The 21,650-nt window shown below is 40.2% G+C and overlaps 1 protein-coding gene across 2 annotated transcripts in view; it reads right to left on the bottom strand.

The window, feature by feature from the left end:
- Positions 1 to 8,016: 8,016 nt before the first annotated feature.
- The window catches only part of RNF182 (ring finger protein 182), a 31,749-nt gene continuing 18,115 nt past the window's right edge, over positions 8,017 to 21,650 (bottom strand). The window contains exon 3 of one of the 2 annotated variants that reach the window (XM_055706507.1): positions 8,017 to 9,908. In XM_055706507.1, the coding sequence (XP_055562482.1) occupies positions 8,955 to 9,692 (738 nt within the window). In that variant the 5' untranslated portion in view covers positions 9,693 to 9,908 and the 3' untranslated portion in view covers positions 8,017 to 8,954. Of the gene's footprint in view, positions 9,909 to 19,538; positions 19,646 to 21,650 lie in introns of those variants that run through there. The other variant, XR_008731629.1, reaches the window with a different exon arrangement.

Raw genomic sequence — 21,650 nt, 5'->3', positions numbered from 1 at the left:
AGAATCCCTCAGAATCATTTAGGTCGGGAAAGACATTTAAGATTGTTGAATCCAACCATAAACCTAACGCTGCCAAGTCTACCACTAGGCTATGTCCCTAAGTGCCTAGGTAGATGCTAGGTGTCTAATTCCAACAGATTTTGATTACTCACAGCCTTTCATATCACTGGAAGTTCCAAGTCTGCTCCAAAGTACCTTCTGGCTGCGACCTGGAATGCTCCCTCATACACACTGTCATTTTATCTTAAAAATAGGTAGTTGAGCGACCATCTAGAAATCTGCCTAGCTTTTGTTTAGTTTTTTGCAGTCTTCCTTTATACAAAATACTTCACATTCTCATGCAGTAAACAGAAATATTTTGTCCTATTTGGTTAAAATACTGTGAAATACTATCACATACTCACCTTCAGTCTATTTTTTTAAACTGTTCCAAGGAGTAACAGGAATGAAATCTGAAAGACCTCCAAAACCAGGCATTAAGAAATATGCTTATCATGACACATCTTTACTGAAAAATTAAATTTTTATTGAGTGAAACAATTGCTTTTACATTAGCACTTCATTATTTCAGATAGGAATAGTTACACTTTTGCCATTTGCTACCATGTTATACTTTCGTGTCTGCAGGATTACATTGTATTTCATTGTTCTACTCCTGAAATAAAACAAAATAAAAAAAATCCCCACACTATGAGTTTTCTTCATAAAACTGAAAAAGACAACTACAGAAGGCAAGGTTACAGCAGTCAAACTCCTCTCATAAAACTCATGTTACATTTGGTAAGCCTCAAGCTGATCTGAAATTTAAACGCAGTGGACTGTAGGAGACAAAGTATAAAGCAAATCAGTATATGCTTATACCTTTTCTTTTTGCAGTCTGTTGGATCAAGAATTACACACGACAATGTGTTGATAATTTACTGGACTTTACACACATATTTTTCACATTCTACCTGTCTTCGTGCATTATTTCTACAATCTCCCATCTTGTCAAGTCACATCCAGCTGTTTGCCCTCTCCACCCAAGCCCTATTGTGTGATTAAGCCTCTTTTTTCTTTTCTTTTTTTTTTAAAAAAAAACAACACACCTTTTTTTTCCACACTTTCAGAACCTACGCGCGAACTTTCATTAACTACCTGCATGATTTATACAGCCTCATGACCTGGTTTTATTTCGCATGTTCCATTACCAAAACAATAAAAAAAGTCATCAGAGATTTGCAGCTGACCCTGGAAGTGCCACAAAATTCCTGAGTTTCAGCCTCAGAATTTTATTCTTTGCTGAGAGAAAATGAGCCCTATCTAGGTTTAATGCAATACTAATGGCTTTTTACAGTCACTCAGTTTTTCTAAGTAAAGCAGGAACAAAGATGGAACATTGATACAAAGAGCATCAATGGGAAGAAGTCCTGCAGGGGCTGCAAGGACAGCAAGCTGCTGAGCCCCCCACGGGAGCTGAAGGCAGGGACCCCTAACTTTTGCCCTAACTGGCAATATGAAGGACGAAATGTAAAGGGCTCACCCTCTAAACAGAATTATTATTATTATTATTATTATTATTATTATTATTATTTATTTTCTGCCAGTACCTCCTCTTCTTGGAATGAAGAATGGAGAACGTGAAAAAGGCCACAAGACTTGAGGAAATAAAAGATTAAGTAAAAAAAAAAAAAAGTATTCTTGCAATGAAAAGCTCTAGGCTGTATTTGGGGTGGTGGCATGGCAGCAAGCGGGTGAGGGAGGTGCACCACGACGCAGGGAGAGGGAAGGCATCTTACAGCACGTGCGGCTGAGTGGCTGCTCCAGTCACATGCTGAGCAGGGCTGAAAACTGCGTGGTCTGGGCCAAGACTGAACTAAATGTTCTCCGGGAATCTGCTGTCTCCTGCACCCATGCGAACCGGACAATTTAAGCAGACAGATTAGGCTGCACAGGATAAATAGATGACGGCAAGTTGGTCAGTGCACATGGGTTTGCCCTCCAGATAATAACGATCCAGAAACAAGTCAGGAACCAAATGATTTCACCAGCCGTGGGAGTACAGGTGTCTCATATGGTCACACAACTGATTAACAAATGACACTAATTAAAACCTATTCCTGAGTGCTTTGCCCACCCCAAAGCAAAAAAGAAGTAGCAGTAGAAAAGATTCAGGCAATTGCAATGGCTGGTGTTAAGCACGGAAAGCCTGCTGTCTAAGGAGAGATCAAGTTGACTAGGATCTTCAGCTTGGAGAAGAGGCAGCCAAGAAGTATGAGCGATGAAATCATGACATTAATATTTCTAGAGACAGATGAAGTTCTGAGGGGTGTGCAGGAAACAATGTGCAATCACACCTAGGAACTGCTCTTCCTATCAGAAAAAGTAGGGGACACGTAACTAGTATCTTAGGAGGTTTTAAGACGAAGCAGACCTTTTCCAAAAAGTATGTAATTAAATTATGGAACTCACTGCTGCGGGCTTTTATAGATGCCAAGACTATAAATGGGTTAAAAACAACATTTAAAGGAATTCACAGAAATCCATTAGCAAGAAGCAAACCCACAGATACAGACACGACCTCCATTCTCAGAGGTCTCCAAACTGCAGATTGCTAGAAATCAGGTATGTTGGAAGCTCACTGTCCACGTGGGCTGTTCACATTTTTTTTCACATGCATCTACCACCACTCTTAGCTTAGAGAGACCCTTCTTGAACCAGCAGACTGTCCACCAGACCCAGACTCAGCGTTCTCTTATAAAGCATCACACTGCCTTTTTAAGTATCTTTTAAATGCAAACCCATATGAAGTCCATCTGTCCGCCCAGGGTTTCCTTAACACTGCTCCTTCTTGTCATCTGAGATAGGCAGAGGATTATCTAATATGTTGTAATTAAATTGGCAACGCACTCTTTCTGTTGTCAAGACATGAGTCACTTTTTCATGCACAGATCTGATTCCAGCAACACAGTTGCAAAGGCATCTTTTCAAACTCTTCTCCTTAATGCTGGATTAAATTTTTCTTCTGAGCTAAGCTGTCAGCAAAAACTGCTCCGCAGTGAGTGGCAATCAATCCAGCCTTGTCTCTCAACAAGTTGAGTTGTGACACAGCACGGTTCTCACATAGAGGTTTGCTTATGAAAAGGACATTTAAATGCTTTTTAAAAGCGCACTTTTATTAAAATAATCCACTTTTAGAAAGAAAAGCTCTATCTAAAGAAGAAGGCTGTTTGCCTCAGCACCTCTTGAAATTTCAGTAATATTGCCCCGCACGCACTTGGGAAGATTTATTTCTTCAGTTTCACTTGACATTTTTCACTCCCTAATGCAGCAAGAAATGTCAGCCCGGACTTGCCAGGAAATACGTCTGCTGGTACACGGCACAGCATCTCAGTGAAGTATTAGCTGTTCAGCAGCTGGTTGCCTATCCCTTGCATTACTTGAACAACAAGGATTATGAATTATGCAGCTACAGTATGAAACAGATAAATATATGTTTTCTAGATTTTATAAAAGTTAAAAGAGTGGGTGGAGAATAAAGGGATTATCTTATGCAGAAGAAAAAACCTGGGATCAGTACATGAAAACCATTTCCTAACAAACATGCCTTTTAAATGGCTAAAAAGTCCCTTGCGGGAAAAGGTGGAGACCTCATCACTTGAGATATTTAAAACCAGACTAGACAAAGCATTTATCTCTGCAGGGGCAGTGGAAGTGAATAAAATGACTCCTTAAGCTTTTTTCTACCCATCTCTGATTTCTATGATTTAATATTTTTTTAAAGTTGTAAACCACATTTGTGTAACGCAAGAAAAGAGGCAGAAATGCAACAAAAGGTTTTTTAGTTGTAGCGTTGCCCAGCACAATGAAACTTGATTCAAAATGAAATTTATGCTAGCAATTCAGGCTGCAAGATGACTTCTCTTTGTTTAAGGTCTAGCACTGAAATCTTTGCTACTGCCACACACATCTCTAAAAAGATGATTTACCATCCCCAGATTGGGGATTTATTCTCTGTGCCAGAACTCTTTATAAACTGTGACAGTTCAACTTTTGACAAGGGGAGCTGATGCAAAAGGCAGAATGCTGCTTTGCAGAAAAGCTCGGAGTAGGGGGTTTGTGCCCAAGGTCTGGCAGACTTACACACTCCCTCAGGAATCTCCAGCACTAAATATTTCTGATGTCACTCAAAGGCTAACATCTAATCTGCTAGTATGAAAGCAGACTCTCAGAACAGCCTCTTTCCATTGCTTTGAATATCTTAAAATGATTTCAAAATTCTCAGTTACTCTTCTTCCCCACATTTTTATTTATTTATTTAAATCCCTGGAGGCAGTGTTCTATTTAAAATAACGTGCACTGTCTTGGTTTCGTAAAAATATGCAGAAGTCCAGAAAAAACCCAAACACCTGAGACACATTAGGATAGTTAAAATGAACCTGTTTAAGAGCAGAACACTGTGGACCTTTCACTACACCACGCAGGAAGACAAAATGATGACTTAACAACTGCTGTACAAGAAATTGAGATGTGCAACTGAAGTGAACTGTCACAGAAGTAATGCAGGGGAGGATGTCAAGTCCTGGTGGTCCTCAGGCTTAGGACAGCCTCTCACTAGTCCTGAACCAGCTAAGACAATGCAGGATGCAGCCACACGCTTTCCTTGCTTTGACATCAGAGCTATTTTAACAACCTGCTGCCATTTCCCCTCTGCGCCCTGCTCCCTCTTGCACCCTGGCTGCAATTTGCTATCTTTTCAGTATTAATATCTTGTGCTGGACTGAGCTGCAGGCTCGGTGTAGTAGAAAGGGTTATTTCATTTCCAAACACTGTTTAGCCACAGTTCAGTATAGCCTTGTCCCAGCAGAGGGGGAAGAAAAGTAACGGGGAAAAGTGAGTTGAATCTGCCCCTGGAACTGGTTACGATTAGGAAAAACAATGGTTCTGTACCCTAATAACAAGGACCTCTCTCAAACACGACATCATCCACCTTCCTGTGAACTTCCTCAGTTCCCTTTTCCCTGGTTGCAGTGATGTGTAGCCGTTCAGCTGGAAAGCTGTGTTTTCCTGTACTGGTCCATTCAGTGGTGTGCTGCTGGATTTATCTGTATCTTCAGGTAATGAAGTCCCTAAGGAAGTGACTATTCTTGGATATAGCATAAAAAATGCTGGCAACCCTGAAGTTTGCCAATAATGTTATCAGAACAAGAGTTGGCCTATTTTAAATGTTTTATGTTAGCATATACAGTTTTGCAGGCATATAATCAATAAAGTAGGACAAAGCTCACAACGCAGCTAAATGAAAGACACCAGCCCTTATTTTGGTCAATCCTGTTTGAAAGACTGTAGCTTTAAATAGTTAACATACTAGAAGAAATATGCCCCAATCTAAGCATCTCTTTCAATTATAGAGTTCAATACTTTGCCATTTGGGAAGTAAAAATACTCAACTGCAGTAGCAGTAGCAAATGCCTTTTAATTACCAAATGGATTTTAAACCCCAGAAGGGTTGGTATGAAAAACAAACTGTTTGCAGCAGCTCTACCCCGAACTCCTTATTTAAAACCCAGCCCCTTTGTGCCAGGCACAGACCCCCCACTCTGCTTTGCACAGCTCCTCACCCCCAGCCCCACGTCCTGAGTAGGAACCCACAGGCCCTACTTCCCATGTAACTCACTCACTGTTGACTGCTTTTAGAATCTGGGCTCTGGCCATGCTCGCGGAGCTTCATCCCTCACCCAGTCCCGTTCAGAGGATGGTCTGGCTCAGCACATCCCTCCCGTGCTGTGCCCGGGAACCACTGCAGCATCATCCTGCCCCAGCCCTCACGGGGTACCACTGTATCGTACTGTAAACAAGCAGCCGGTGAGGATACAGTCCACATCCATAGAATAAGCAGGAATTAAACAAAAAAAAAATATCATTTGGACTAAATTAATCCTGTCATAATGCATTTATAACGCTTTGTACCTGGTGGAGTCACATGTCTGGGCAAAGCGGGAATCAAATCCTACTGAAAGGGAGCTGCCTTGGTGTGCAGGCAGTGTTTTACAACCACAGGAGCCATTAGTCTCCAAGGAGAGAAAAAATCACAGAAAGAGAAGGAAACGCAGGCAGGCAAGCCTTGATTCTACCCCCATTTACATGGACTCCAGCAGAGTTATTCCACTGCAGAAGACATGAGAGTTTTCAGTTCTAAGTCTTAAGGATGGTGGAGAATAAAAATAACAAAAGAGAAATATCTGAAGAAGTTCTAGTCTCAGCCAAACACCAAATACCTTCTCCACAAAAAATTGAGATGTAGACCCCCTAGCAATTCTCAATGGCAGCATTACAAGTTATATAGGAATTTTATGAGACCAAAGCCGTAATACCGTGCTCTGGCTGAGTGGCAGAATAGCTATACAATCAATATGTTTTTGCACGCTCATATTTTTGAGTGGATTAGTATTGCAGCAGAGTCTAAAATAACAGCATAAATTTAATGGGCTGGCAGCCTTAAAAGCAGTTACGTATAGTTAACAGATGTATTTATTTGTGCTGTAATGTGTAACTGATCCCACCGTAATCCTGCTGAGATCAGGCTCTGTTTTAAAACAGTACAAAATACCTGATGCTGGAGCTAAGATAATCTTAATCACCTGAAAATCAAAAGGAAAAGACAACAGGTAGCACTGTAGACATGTTGTGCAGATGTAATACATATAGGTCACACATTTGCAAAACCTACTTCCTCTGTTAGCCCTTTATTAGAGACACTATATTCAGACAAATTGAACAAATCCTAAAACATATAAATCCCTAACACCACAAACACATCTTTTCCCAAAGTTATGAAGTACTATTAAACCACACATGTTTCTATTTTTCTTGCTTTTTGACATGATTGTTCTTGGATACTTAAAATTTATGAGTTCATAGATAAATCAAACCTTGCAGTATACCAGAACTGGAGATGATACCTCTTCTAACTATATGTGCTTTACCACAAACATTAAAAACAATTACTTAGGTATAGTAATTTCTAGGAATTCTGAAAATATTTTAGTTATAATTGTTACCATTACAGAAAAGTCTGAAACATTTCCTTTAGTCATTCAGTACATAGCTCCATAACTCCATACACTTGAAAGCTGTAATTTTGCTATAAGTTTTCTTCTTACATATGTGTCTATATGTACATACACACACATATATATGCGCTATTATTATAAAATGAGTGTCAAGAAAAGCAGGACCTTTACATTTCCACATTTTTTCCCTATGTTTGCAATAGGAACGAAACTGTAGATACCACCTGTGCCATCTGCAAAAATGGGATGAGCTTAACTTCAAATCCTCTTGACAGACACAACAACTGCTTATGTTCTGCTTTTCCCATCGGCATTTTCCATTCTTACCAGTCAGTTTGCTCTAAGAATATATTGCTAGGCCATACATTCAGGCTTCACGCAACAACCCCCTCTCCCTCTTACACTGCCTCGAAATTGCTAGATCTTGTGCCTCACCCAAAAAGCCACGCTTGCACTCCTCAACTCCTCCTTCTCAGTTTTTACCATGCTGTGCACAGAAAAATGAGTTTGCAACTGTGGTGTTGACCAGACCCAGTTACACACATAAACATGAAATATTTCTTACTTTTGTGCTCTTCCAGTAGTTCAAAAAGTAGCCTAAACCATGGAACATACAAGCTTGGAGGGCCTGATTCTGTTTGTGGAATGGTAAATCATCAGTAATTCCTCTGAACTCAACTAATCAAGACATGCTAATTGCCACACCTAGAGTGCCATCAACTCACAGTGGTGACAGAGGGAGTTCAGGGTATTAAACATTTTGAGGGACTATGCATTAAACAGAAATCTTCCCAAAGTCATAGTACCTCCTTACAATGATCATTCTGTGAACTCAGAAAGCAAAAGAAAACCCCAGTTAACTGTTTCAGATTTTTTCCAAAATTTGTATTAGTGATCAAATGTCCATTTCCTAATGGTTAGGAATACAAGTCTATCTTGATAGCTTAAGTCACATAAGCCAAATTCTCCAGTGTAGCTACCACAGAGTAGGTGTGCACACAGTTGGTCAGGCAATTTGTTAGGAGGACTAATGGGTTGGAAATGTGGTATGGTGGTGGAAATGCTGGGTGGGAGGGTAAGCATAACTGACCATAGCTAGAGAAGTCTGCAGAGCTCTGAACCCTCGGAGGGAAGCCTAAGGTGTATGCACACTGAAATGAGCACACCTAGAGAAGAGCAAACGTGTGGCTGCGTCCCTGGAATACTCATTAGCAGGAGTACTTCAGAGGGAGCCAATATATGACAAGTAAAGTGGGCTTCTGTTTGGGGAAAGTGTTTGGGGCAAGCGTTTTGGAGACATGTTTTTAGCACGGTGAAAAAAAGATTCCTCATGTCACAAAACGTAAAAAAATCTGTAACCATTGGCCTCCCACAAATGTTTTTGCTACAAGAACTGACAAAAGCAATGGTAGCTTGTCTTCTTATAATATTCACTAACAAAGTGATTTCAGTTGCTATAAATGATAATGCATGATAAATAACCGACAGCCCAAAGCATGAGATGCTCTGGATGAAGAGATGCTGTACTTTGACCTGGAAGGTGCCTGTTATACTCATTTCTTCCAGGGTGGACCCTGCAGCCTTGACTGACATGAAAAGCCAACAGAAAGCAAAGGGCTACTCATTCGAATAGTGGCAGCAGCAGCAGGCACCAAGTTTGGCAATTTTGCTTTATCTCTTTCTACAACTCAGACTTTTAAAATCTGCATGGAAATTTCATTCCCATTATTTAGCTTAAAAAAAAAGAGGGGTGGGGTGTGGGATCGAATCCGGTTGAAAAAAAGGACCATAGGGCCACTGCTTCTATTTAGGAGGATGAACAATAAGAATAAGAACACAAAGACAGGATAAATCAACTATGCTACACACGTGGCAATACATCTTATTTTACTGTATTTGTTATCAAGAAGACATGCAGTCTAGAACTTCATGGCAAACACACTGGCAAAAGCCATAAACCATGAGAATAACAAGGCTCGAAGGAACAAGGCTTACAAAGACAACCCCAAGGGTGACCTTCTTAGATACCAGTAAATAAATCCCTAAAGGCAAGGAACTAAAGTACAGCAACCCTAGCAACCACACTAGCACCCGAATTGAGGTCTGGAAGAGCAAAGATGTGCAGTTCCACACTGTCCAGTTGTGCGACACAGTTGCAACAGAGTCAAAACTCGTAGGCCTGTAAAATTCCACCACAGGGGTTGAGTTCAGCGTCTGTGGACTTTCTCTTTGTACTTCCATGATTGTTATAACCAGGCAATTAGAAGAGGTGTGAGAAGGGCTAACCAGAGATGCCAACCTTTTAGGAGTCAGCAACAGTTCTGTTGGGTTGTCTGGCAGGCACTTCTTTCCCTTTCCCCCACAAGCTAAATTCAGAAGGATGTTGTTGTCATCAGGAAGACTACTGACCTCCTCGTCTGGCAAGCACGTTTCAAACCTGCAGAATGGGCATACTATGACTCCTTGTGGGGAATCACCGAAGTCTATGATCTTGCAAAGGCATTTGGCACATACTCTGTGACAGCACTCCAGCACTTTTGGTTTTCTCTGCCGCAGGTTATAGCGGTTGTAGCAGATCTTGCACTCAAGCTCATCTGAGCTCTGGGTCTCCACAGACTCCTCTGGTAGTTGACTGGTCATTTCTTCTGGTGGTTTTTAGATTTGCAGAAAGAGGAGTCAAGGGATGAAGAGGTCACTCAGGCTTATTTTAGAACTTTTTCCTGATGATCGTATCACCCATTTCAAACAGGAAAAGAGGAGATGATGTTGCTGAAAAGCATCAGTAGACATCATCCATTTTCAGCTTCTGCTAGGGATTGTGTACTGCATGTCCTGTACTCTGAGCCAGGCATCCATCTGAAAAATATGACGTGGAATTTTTGTGGAGGGAAAGGGAAAGGGAAGGGGAAAGGGAAAGGGAAGGGGAAGGGGGAGAGAGAGGGGGAGAGGAGAGAATAAAAAGCTGCAGCAGGTGAAATATGCAAGTTCCACCTTTTACAAGCTTAGCTTCCTTTGCTAAAAATACCTCTAAGGTAGTTTTTATTCTGTGGCATATGGGGCCTATATAGCAATCATGCTGATAAAACTCAGTATCATGCTGCACACATTTATTTTAGACTTGTAATTTTGACTGGCTTAGCCTATGAAGTTCTCAGCAGAAGCTGCAATCTAATCACTGATCTGTGACCGTTTGTTTAAACCCTGGTTTTCTAAGGAAATGAGACCTGACCGCTGGAGCTTTTAGTTTTTCTTGGTAACTTGTGAACCTGCTGTCCAATTTCAAACAGATCGGTAGAGGGGCAGCAGTACTGAAGATAACCAAGTTTCTAAAAATGTAGTGAATGCTGGCAGTTGGGTAGAGGAGAGGGAGAGGTATTTATAATAACTACCATTTATCCTGGAGGTAAATGGGCAGCCAGCACACCACCAGCCTCTACTCTGAACACGCAGCATGCTGCCTGCTGCTCAGCCAGAGAGGAGAACAACCCAGGGGGAAGCTGGTGATACTCTGCGGAAATGAAGAGGTTTGGGGATGGAGCGGGTATGTACGAGGGTTGGGGTTATTGTAAAGAGCGACGTGGGGACCTAGGTCAAATTCATAGAAGATCAACCTTTATCAGTTTTGCTGCTTGTGGAACAGCTCATTTCTCTACCTCCACCCAGCTGCTGAACACAGATTACCAACGCAAGGGTTCTTTAGCTCACAACAAATGTCTCCTTGCATGCGTGGATGCTAGGGTGAAGGCTTACGTGTCTCTCAAGGGCATTCGCCAGATGCACTGGCTTTCCGGCGTTGCATGGCTGTGACAGCTGTTTCACACCTCAGCTAAGGAGAGGCCCACGACATGCCTGCACTGCTGCGCTCCCGTTCCGCGCCGCTCTTCTGCCACCAGACTCATCAGCCTCACTTAAACAAAAGCACTGTCGTGTTTTGTAACTGTGCGTTTTCACGACTTCAGGAAACAGACTGTGTATTATCAACAAAACATTAACCAGGACTATGTACTCTGGGGACCAATAATTACCAGCATTTACAAAACCAGCTCTATCTGCCAGAAGACAAGAACTTCTTCCAGATCCAGGCACATGCTTGCTCACTGAGATGGGTGCAGCATTGCATTTTGCAGGCTTTCAGACTCTTTCCTTCACTGCTCAAGTAGCAAGGAGCTTGTCACAGTCAAATGACGGGGGCCAGCACTTGTGTCCTGTTGCCTCTTGCATTATCAAGAAATATCAGGCACACAGAACATGGAAAAAGTGGCCTATTTCAACAAACCTGTTTCCTGACTGTTAGTTTTAGTAAATGTTTGATTCCTTTCCCTGTTCCTCGGGATTTTTTTACTCACTCCTAGCATTCAGATCTTTGTCCCTTTTTTGAGAACGAGGCAGGAGGTTCTCTCTTTTAAGCAACGTGTTCCTTCTGTCAATACATTTTACCAGCCAAACATGAGGTACAGTAAAGTCTCTTTCATGGGCCTCTTGTTCCTACTGTCCTTTAAGGATTTTCATTTTCTCTGTTAACTTCCTCACAATATAACTTCTTTAGGTAATGTAATTTCTAAGACTCAGCTCCTGGATTTTGAAACAAATATGTTATACTCAGAAAATACAGTAATGAAAAAAACATTACAACATAGTGAAGAACCCCCCATATTTCCCTAAGAATTTATAACAGACATAACCCCTCCACGTTCAATTTTCTTAACCTTTTTCCTGCCTCTTACAACTTATTTCTTTAGTGCTTTAAAAGTTTTCATCTCTGCCTTACTGTTGTTTTGATTATTTGTACTGTGACTATATTTGTCGTGTGTTCCATTAGGCAAGGCAAACACAAGAAGGTTGATCCATAATTTTCAGAGTGTACAAGCTAAACATCTTATAAGGTGACAAAAAGCAAATCTTTTATGGATCTTACATACAAACCCATACTCTATCCTTTGTTACACTGTGTGCTTCCTTATTCATTTCTACTATTATTTTTATTTCATTCCAAATATCATCTTCTACATGACTTTTAGGCATATATAAATGTCATGAAATGCTAACTTTCCAAAGGATGACGAAACCACAAAATGGACCTCAAAAAGTGAAATGCCAGCCTACAGGAAGGCAAAGCACCGCTAAAAAGTTAAGCAGCCAAATAAAACAAGCGATGGCTTTGAACTTTTACATCTTGAGTTATCATTCATCTTTTGTACCTGAGGTGAATGAGGATTACTAATATGCTTGTGCTTCACAGCTAAGGCTGGCAAATGTCGTCCTATGACATAACACTGTATTTCTGATTAACCACAAATCTTTCAGAAAATGCATCTGCTTTTCATGGAAAATTGTGACCTTTCTCTGAAAACTTTCAACTAGAAAATCTTTGTATTTTAGTGTTTACCTTTCTAATGAATATTTCCAGGTTTTCACAAAAACTAGCCCACTTTCCAGCCAATTCTGTTGAGACATGGATCACTTCTGCCTGACTCAATTCTCAAATGGAGAGTGTTTTCCTGACTCTATCCCCTTTAAGTGGCCAAATTTAGCGTTAATACAAGGAGTAACAAGTCCCTAGGACTAGCAATGTCCCAGTTGCTAAACTGGGACCATTAACTTAATTTCCTGAACACAATGATCCTCCTATTGTAGTTTCCACCATAAGCTATATTACAAATTATTTTTGAACATTTTTTTTAACATACTGAACAAGAAAGGGCTACTTCCATCATCTTGCTGTCTTCAGAGTCTCTTCACAGCATAGCCATCAGTAATAAAACATCATTGGTTTTTGTTTGGCTAAGTTTAGATGTTGAATTGCTCCTTACGTGTTCTAGTGTGATTACTGCTTACTACTATTCTTCATTATACATGTTTTTCTTTGGAAATTAAAATTTAATCACTAATTCCTATTAATGCTATTCATACAATTTTTACCTTCTCAGCTCTACGGTGGTTTTAGATGCTTCCTCTGTCTTTTTTGCTTTCCTGATTTCTTACGGAATTTTCTATTTTTCCTTCTCAATACCCACTTCCCTGATAATTTTTTCTCTGCTGAGAACTGGCACCTTTTTGAAATTAATTAATGCTGCCCTGCTATTATATATACAACATAACGCTAACGAGTTCTCTCATCAGAGACTTACTAAAAATATAAGAAAACTGAGCATCTTAAAGAAATTTGACTTCAAATCACCCCTTTTTCTTGAGAAAATGAGACACCTCCTGAGAAACATGGCCAGCTACTCCTTCAAGCAACTTATACTCTATTCCAAAGATTTTCTAGCTCACCTTTTGCATGTCTCCCAGGTATTTACTGTAAGCAGGCAGAATAAGGAATTAAAGCAGGGAATAAATTAACTGCCGCCCCTCTGAATCCCCCCCAAAAAAGGTGGCAACTCACATACTGCTGCTTGCTGTGTGTGGAAAGCAAGAGAAGCTGCAATATTATGCAGAAATAGAGGACTGCGTGTGTTGGTTTTTGCCCTCCTCTTCTCTTTGAGCCACTTTTTTTGATGCCACGAAAAGATATGTCCCTATTATATGCTCCAACACTTCATTAGTATCTGGGCTTTTTTAAATATTGGGCTGGAATCTGCATATTCTTTCTGACCTTGACATCCAGAGGGCAGTCAAGTAAAAACTCCTGAGTGCAAATCCTATGATGAGTCTAACCTCTTTGGCTTCAAGCGCAAAACTGCTATTGACTTGCGAGCAAAGTGAGGTCTCATGTCTATTTAAAGCACTGCATTTATTTTTATTAATTCTGATATTTTTCATTACTTTAAACTACTCCTTATGTCCAGTTTTCCACTTGAGCTTATTTATTTTTAGACTGAGGTGTCTTACCTGTTTGATACCAACAGACACAAGTTGCAACTAGAGTAATTGCAATTAGCTATTAGGAAAAAAAAGACATTTCACAAGATGTTCACACACTGGAACAGGTGCTGAGAGAGGTGGAAATGAAACCTCCAGCCTTGCAGATATTGAAAACTTGACTGGATACAACCCAGCTCAGGCCAGTCTACCTTGGAATTTGGCCTTGCTTTAAGCAAAGGGGACTGGACCCTTGCTGGAGATTCCTTCCAGCCCAAATTATTCTCCGATTCTATGTTTCAGTACCCTGAAGTCACTTTATGTGGTCTGTCTGGGAAGCTTTGTTCCTTGTTGAGTAAGGAATCAGGCTGACAGTTACATACATAGCTAAACATCTCTCCTAAATAATAATTCTTTCATTTCATATACTAAGTCCTTTTTACAGGAAAACCTAGACTCCTTCTGCTATTCTGTCTTCCACAGAACCTATCTGATGGGATCAACACAATCCAATGGCAGAACTTTTCATTCCTGTGTGTATTGACGTAGCACAGTGTGGCTTTCTGAACAAAATGTAAACTAGACACGTACAATGCCAACAGCATCCACTGCAGCTGATCCAAGCGCAAGTACATCTGTTACACTACGACAAGCACTTGTCTTCTGTAAGAGTTCCGTCTAAGCACTGCGGGAGTGAATCCATCATTCCTGTTCACGTCATGTTCCTGCTGCTGCTTGAGTTCTGACTCCCCCTCTTTCCTTTCCTAGTGCCACCTGTCCTGTGCCTTGCAGACCCCTCTACCTGACCCTTTTACTAGAAAGGGAGAAAAGGTGAAGACAAGAGAGGCATCTTCTGGATGGCAGAAGATTGCTAGTGGTCCCCGCAGCGCTCCAGCTGACTGCTGGAGGGCATTCCCAGAAGCAGGGGGAATAACCCCCCTTGGGAGCAAGAGGAGGCCACCCACAGAACCAGACTGAGTAAGTAATAGCAAGCTCTCATGGGTGACCCCAGGCACGGCTGGACAGAGTGCAATGGACTACACCAGCCTGAATAGGTCACCCTTCATTGATCAGTTCTCTACTCATCATGGCTGGGTTGCAGGCTGCAACCCAGCCATGATGAGTAGAAAGGTGAATGGGTTGGCCAACATGTTATGGCCCCTCTTTGCACCCATCTATCAAACGCTGTGTAGACAAAGTGCTCTTATGAGAGGCCAGAAGCAATTAGTTGTAGATGAAACTCTCAATATTGGAGTTCAGTCATGCTGACAAAGCAAAGTAGATGGGAAATTTGTGCTTCTCCTTCCTAATGAAAGTTCATCCTTGGCCAGTTTATCAAACCAACCTTTTATCATTCATCTCTCACACTTTTTCCTGTGAAGGGAATTTGCCAATATTTCACATATAAGCTAAAGTGAATGTGAGGTCAGTAATTAACTTCCATATGATAGCAACCACAGAACTACTCAACATGTGATTATTTTCAAAGGTTTTTATTCTCTAAATGTAAGCCAAGTGAATTTAGAGAATAACTAAAAAGGAAAAAAAATTAGAGAGATAAATAAATAGAGAGAAACTTACTTTCCTAGATAAAGTGGCAAAAATTCACTTGCAGGGAACACAAGAAATACCTATTCTCCTCACAGGCATAAACTGGTGGAAAGGAGGGAAACAGAATTAGTAGAGCAGAAATACAGCTGGGAGACGTTTCAGTCTGTTTTCACCGAAGGAGAGGAAGTAGTCCAACTTCTTTAGTTTGGATAGAAATACCCATATGTTAAATACCCATATGCTTACCCATACGTAAGTGGGTAAATCCCATTTACTAAAGTGATTTCTGTAAAATAATCCAGAGTTATCTTTACAGATCTGTTGTTGATTTTAAGACTCTCTCAATATTATGTGCCAAACACTCTGAAGTGCTATCTCTTCTAGCAACCACATTCACAAATGTTAGCAATTCACTCAACAAAACCCCCACAAAAACCCCACCCAAAAGCGAAGCAGCTGAAAAGATAAATTGTGCTTTGAAAGAAGAGGTTTCAAAACATAGCGAAATACTTTCCTTCATAAATCTCATAGAAGCTCTTTGATCACTTCTACTTTTCCAAACAAACTGCAGTGTCTTCTCCAGCACAGACCAGAAAGCAACCATCTCCTGTGGACCACTGCATTCCCATCTGAGCAGCTTTGCTGCATTCTGACTCAGCAGGAAATGACCATCGCACTAGATTTTTCCAGCTTGGGCTAAGCACAATGCAAAAAACCCGCCAAACCCCCAAACTGTTTCACTAATCTGACATTTGAATAGACTACGTTCAAAGTGCCAGCAGCTATCACATGTTCAACCTGTTTCATGCCACATTTCTGCTAACATTGGATGGGTTTTAACAGCGGACATTTCCCTGTCAACTCTAATCAATGCGAGACTTTGCACAAGAGTTACAGAATGTGACATACTGATCCGTGCTTGGTTTACGGTTGGTTGTATAAACCGCTATCAAAAATGCCTCCATTCTTTTCACAAAAATGTAGTTTTCAATGGGATAGGTAATAAGGTGATTTCTTAAATAACTGCGCATAGAAGAGAAACTCTGCAACATACACATCAAACATTTGTCTATTACTGCTTTGCAAGGGACTAATACAAAACAGAAGTATTTTTATCAGAAGGTATTGTTACAGTATTTAGAGCCCTTGACTGATCTATTTCAGTCCTCTACAATGACATCACAAAACACAGAAAAGCATAGTTTTTCATATTCAAAGAGGAGCTCATGAGTCTCTGATCATTTAGTATGAGAAGTCATGTAACATCAACGTGCCATCTTATATTAAAAAAAATTAACAGTTAATGTTCTTTTTTATTATTATTTCCTCCCCCTAGTAAGTAAGCAGGGATATTCTCCTTTAACCCAGGGTTCACTTTACTCAATATTGTAACTCTGGCTCTTAGGGTACTTTTCACATCCTTCGCACATGCATATTCAGTATCACCAGACTCCATCTCCTCTTAAAACAGTATCATTTGCAATACTTTTTTGTTAGTACAGTAACTCACATTGTGTGTCTGGAAGTAGTGGAAAATGGTATGAATAAACAGCGCATGCCTTACTGAAACCCTACCATCCTCAATAACTTTCTTTGTAGCTAGAGGCTACTACAATATTGATACGAATCTTAAAACTGACCATGATGTAGAGAAAAAAGTTGTGTTAGGCTTGTAGACAGAAGCAAAATCTCTTCCAATATTTCTTAAGGTGGATTTTCCCCTCATATATAATTCATAAGCTATTTATAGAGCAATATGCTGAATGACTGCTTAATGTGACATATGGTTGTGAGTTGCTTTGTAGCTGTTTTAAGAATAATACTAATAAAGGACAAAGGATCTGATCTCTTAGTACCTGTCTTGAATTAAACAGACTATTAATTACACTAAATCAATAAGTAAAAAGAGATGGCTTGAAATTTGTATCTAATATGGTAACATTTGATTTTGGAAATATGCTAGTTAAACAGAATTTGTTCCTTTTAAAATTATTTTTGTTTCACAATCGGCTTACTTGGGCTGTTTTAGCATTTTCTCTTGCACTGTTTTCTCACTACCAATGGCTTTTCCCTTATGAGTCTGAAACAAAGATAAGATCTACTCTAATAAGAATATATTTCACAACAGAACTCGCGACTTTACTATTATTTTAGAGAAAGGTTAGACAGTCTCCTCTTTGGTAGCAAGTGTGGGTTTTGGCAGCTTTCTCAAGTAAGACCAGGTTCTGCTTTAGTGCTTGTGTCCTTTAAAAGCTCTTCAAAGAATTTAACACACTGTAGGACAGGACTTGAAAAGATTCAAAATGATAAACAAGTAAAAAGCTTCCCAGTGTTTCTTAAGATAGACAAAACTGTGTAAAGATATAACCTATAGGTACATGTAGCATTTATCTTTAAATTAGGCATTATGAAAGGCCGGTATGGTTTTGTATTAGGTTTCAGAATACATGAAGATAACACCATAGAAGTCTACCTCTTTGTTTTGCTCACAATTGTATGCTTGAATATAAGTAATTAAAATAAAACCAGAAATACAAGCAACTAACTTTCTTTTTCAGTAAAAATGACTGTTGTTCTAGAGGATATTAAGTGACATACACAAAATATAAGATCCCTAAAATGTGACAGAATTATTTTTCTTTGGACATGTTTTCTGTGTTATACAATTTGGGAGGGACCAGGTGAGACAAGATTACAGAAAATTAATCTTTATTACATCATTCAGTGAGAAATTCCTCTTCACACAGGGGAATAATTTTAATGCATTATAATAAGTTCCAATTAACCTTCAAAATAAGATTTAAACAGAAAGTGTTACATTACCTTTGTCCTAACGGAGCCGAAAGCAACCCCAGAACAAACTAGAAATGAAGCTGTACTTCTTGCTTTTTCTATTGTCATTAAGAGCAATCCACCCAATACTTAAGTATATTTAACTTGGTTCATTCTGTTTCAGACATTTTTGAGGGCTTGTATAAAGATTTTACTGTATTGTCTCTTTTATCTCAACAGGTTAGTGCAAACAGAAAATAAAAAGGGTGGAGGATTATACAGGATAATGAAGCATATGCACTGTTTACATAGGTTTGGTAACAAGGTTTTCTGCTTGTTAAACTGCTCAGAATTTGCATGTTATCATGTGCGGAAAGGAAAATAGTAAAACGCAACTGCAATTACTTCAGTCACAGAATGTTTGAAAACTGTATGTCAAAATAATACAAATCCAATACAGATTTCCACTTACAAACAACTTTTCCAGACCTGGTCTTCCACCAGTTTATAATTTTTGAAAAGCTGGCATCTGCAATCTAATCTAGCTGATGTTGCAGAGGGTCCCAATAGCTTGAAAAGGGAGGGGTCTGAGTAAACAATACTTTAACCTGGATATATTAAACTGTAATTTTAGTGTTTAATTTGGTTCACTTAAAGCACACATCTAAAATAGTTAGTGGTGGGATCAAAATTATTTTTATTTTGGCAACATAGCTAATAGCTGGCATACATCCCCTCCTCACCTGACATCTTATGTGTGACTAGAATTGCAATGATGTAACGAAGAAAAATTTTGTTTAAAAAGCCCACTGATGTATTTAAAACAGTAAACACCCCCCCACTCCCCCAGTGTTATGAAAAGTGTATCAGTGGATCTTGTTGACATGCACTAAAGCTAAGTTGTATGTCTTCAACTGCATTCAGGGGAATGACCCCAACAGACGAGTGTCAATGAGGAGACATTAACTTTGACTGTAACATGTCCTGCTCTCTTACAAAACATTTGCAAGAAAAAGTCCATTTGGCCTGATTTATACACATGGGAAATAATTTTAGAAACGTACAAAAATTGCTTTTAAATGCATTTTTTTTCCAAGGACATGTTACTATTACTCTGCACCAAACAGCCTTATTTTTAACTAACTTTCAGAAGTCTTTTTCTTTGGCAATGAAAGTTCCCTCAAATAATAAAAAAGAAAAATACTTGTTAGGCCTTTATACTAACTATAAGCAAGTTACAATCTATGACCTCTATGGGCTTGAGCAGATACTGAAGAAAATTACCTGTTAGTTTTTATTTTTTTTATTTGAGTGCTTCTGCTCTCAATGAAAATTGAACCAGCATCATTTTCATGCTGGTTGATGCTGAAAATGAACCAGCATCACAGCAACTCTACAAGAAGCATCACAGAAACTCTGCTTCCATCTAGCAGGGCTTCACGGTTGCACGGCTGCTGCATGCAAGCCAACTACAAAAATACAAAGACCAGTTACTGCATGCACACTCACCACTCTGGAGGTAGGTACGTGAAACAAAATTCCATATATTTAACAAGTGGATGAAAGGAGTTAAGTTAATTTGTGTCAAATTATATGCACAGCTTTTATTTTATGGCATTAAGGAACATAGGAACCCCCTCAAACAGGAGCAGCTTTATTAGTCTGGAGGCGTGTGCTGGTTCTGGCTGGGGTAATTTTCTTCATGGTCACTAGTATGGGGCTGTGCTTTGGGTTTGTGCTGAAAACAGTGTTGATAACACAGGGGTGTTGTAGTTACTGCTGATCCTGCTCCTCACCCACCCCACCAGCGAGTAGGCTGGGAGAGCACAAGATGCTGGAAGGGGACACGGCTGGCACAGCTGACACCACCGGACAAAAGGGATATCCCATGTTATATGATGTCATGCTCAGCATATAAAGCTGGGGGAAGAAGGAAGGGGTGACGTTTGGAGTGATGGCATTTGTCTTCCCAAGTCCCCGTTACGCGTGATAGAGCCCTGCTGCCCTGCGGATGGCTGAGCACCTGCCCGCCCATGGGAAGCACTGAATTAATTCCTTGCTTTGCTTTGCTTGCGTGCGCAGCTTTTGCTTTACTTGTTAAACTGTCCTTGTCTCAACCCATGAGCTGTCTCACTTTTACCCTTCCGATTCTCTCCCCATCCCACTGTGGGGGGAATGAGCAAGCGGCTGCATGGGGCCTAGTTGCTGGCCAGGGTTAAACCACAACAAGGTGTCTCGGTAACTAGTGTGAGTGATCTGGCACTGTCAGGGCTCCATGAAGTACACCACTAGTCCCAGGATCACTGGAGTGTTCTGCTGGTGAAATTTACTGAACTCAGATTAATGCTTATAAAGGACTTAAACTTCAGGGAGACTGATAGGAAATTGCTCTGCTTTTAACACGTTATTTAGCAGTGAAATGTGGTATTTTTTACCCATCATGAACTGTCAGTGGAAGAGTTTAAGTGCTACTGGATGGAGTACTTCAAGCAAAGGACAGAATCCTCATGGTCTGAGACTCTATATACAGCAATAACACAGAAACTACTACACTCTGTAAGGAACCACTGGTATGACTGCTTTCCCAAGAGAAATCCTCTCCATTGCTAGTCTCAATGTCTGCTTGAGAGTTAGCTTTGAAGAGGTAGCCCTCGCCAGACCTCAGACTTTGGGTCAAATTTTCCTCAGTGGGCAAAAGAAAAATTGGTTGTACTTACTATGAATATATCATCCCATCCTACACTATTGCTAAAGTACAGCGGAATCTGCTGAGGATGAACTGAAATATGACATTCTCTGGGTATTTCTGAAGGCACCATGGTCACCAGGGGTTGCCCTGAGGCTAGGGCTACTTCTAGGAGCGCGTTTAGGCCTGGAGTGCCCTTTGGACTGGATAAGAGAGGCAGAAGGAAGCAGTTTGTCCATAGCACATATCAAAAATACAGTTAAGAATGCAGCATAACTCCCTCACATGTGTTTCTGATAGAAATATGCCGCCACAATGGCAGCTAATCCGGTCAAGTCTAAAACTGATCAATACAAACCTGCAAAGCAGTTGGAAAATATGTTTCAGCAAGGGTTCGCCTAACTCTATTTTGGGACAAGGACAACCTGGACTCTCCAAACTTTCCATCATCCCGAAGAGTTACACTGGTCAAGTCTCACAAACTCAGTGGAGGGTATGAAATTGTCCTTGCTTTGAGCAGAGCTACAGCATTTTGATGTCATTTATAAATACAATAGTTGAAAGATTAAACTAAATCAAAATGTTTGAAGTGTGCTCGTTGCACATATTTAAAATACGAAATCCAGGAGAGGAAAGCACCGCTTCAGAAATTTTGGAAGTAATCAAGACATGTTCAGAAACACAGCTTGTATATTAAACTAATTAGAAACAAAGGGACAAACAACCACTACAGAAGAGATAGCAAGAACACAAAATGGAATTCTAAAGGTTTAAAAAGCAATACAGTC

The sequence above is a fragment of the Falco cherrug genome, chromosome 3 (genome assembly GCF_023634085.1).
Source record: "Falco cherrug isolate bFalChe1 chromosome 3, bFalChe1.pri, whole genome shotgun sequence".
NCBI classification, from domain to species: domain Eukaryota; kingdom Metazoa; phylum Chordata; class Aves; order Falconiformes; family Falconidae; genus Falco; species Falco cherrug.
The sequence above is the reverse complement of the archived record's forward strand: the minus strand, read 5'-3'. Positions and strand labels throughout refer to the sequence as shown.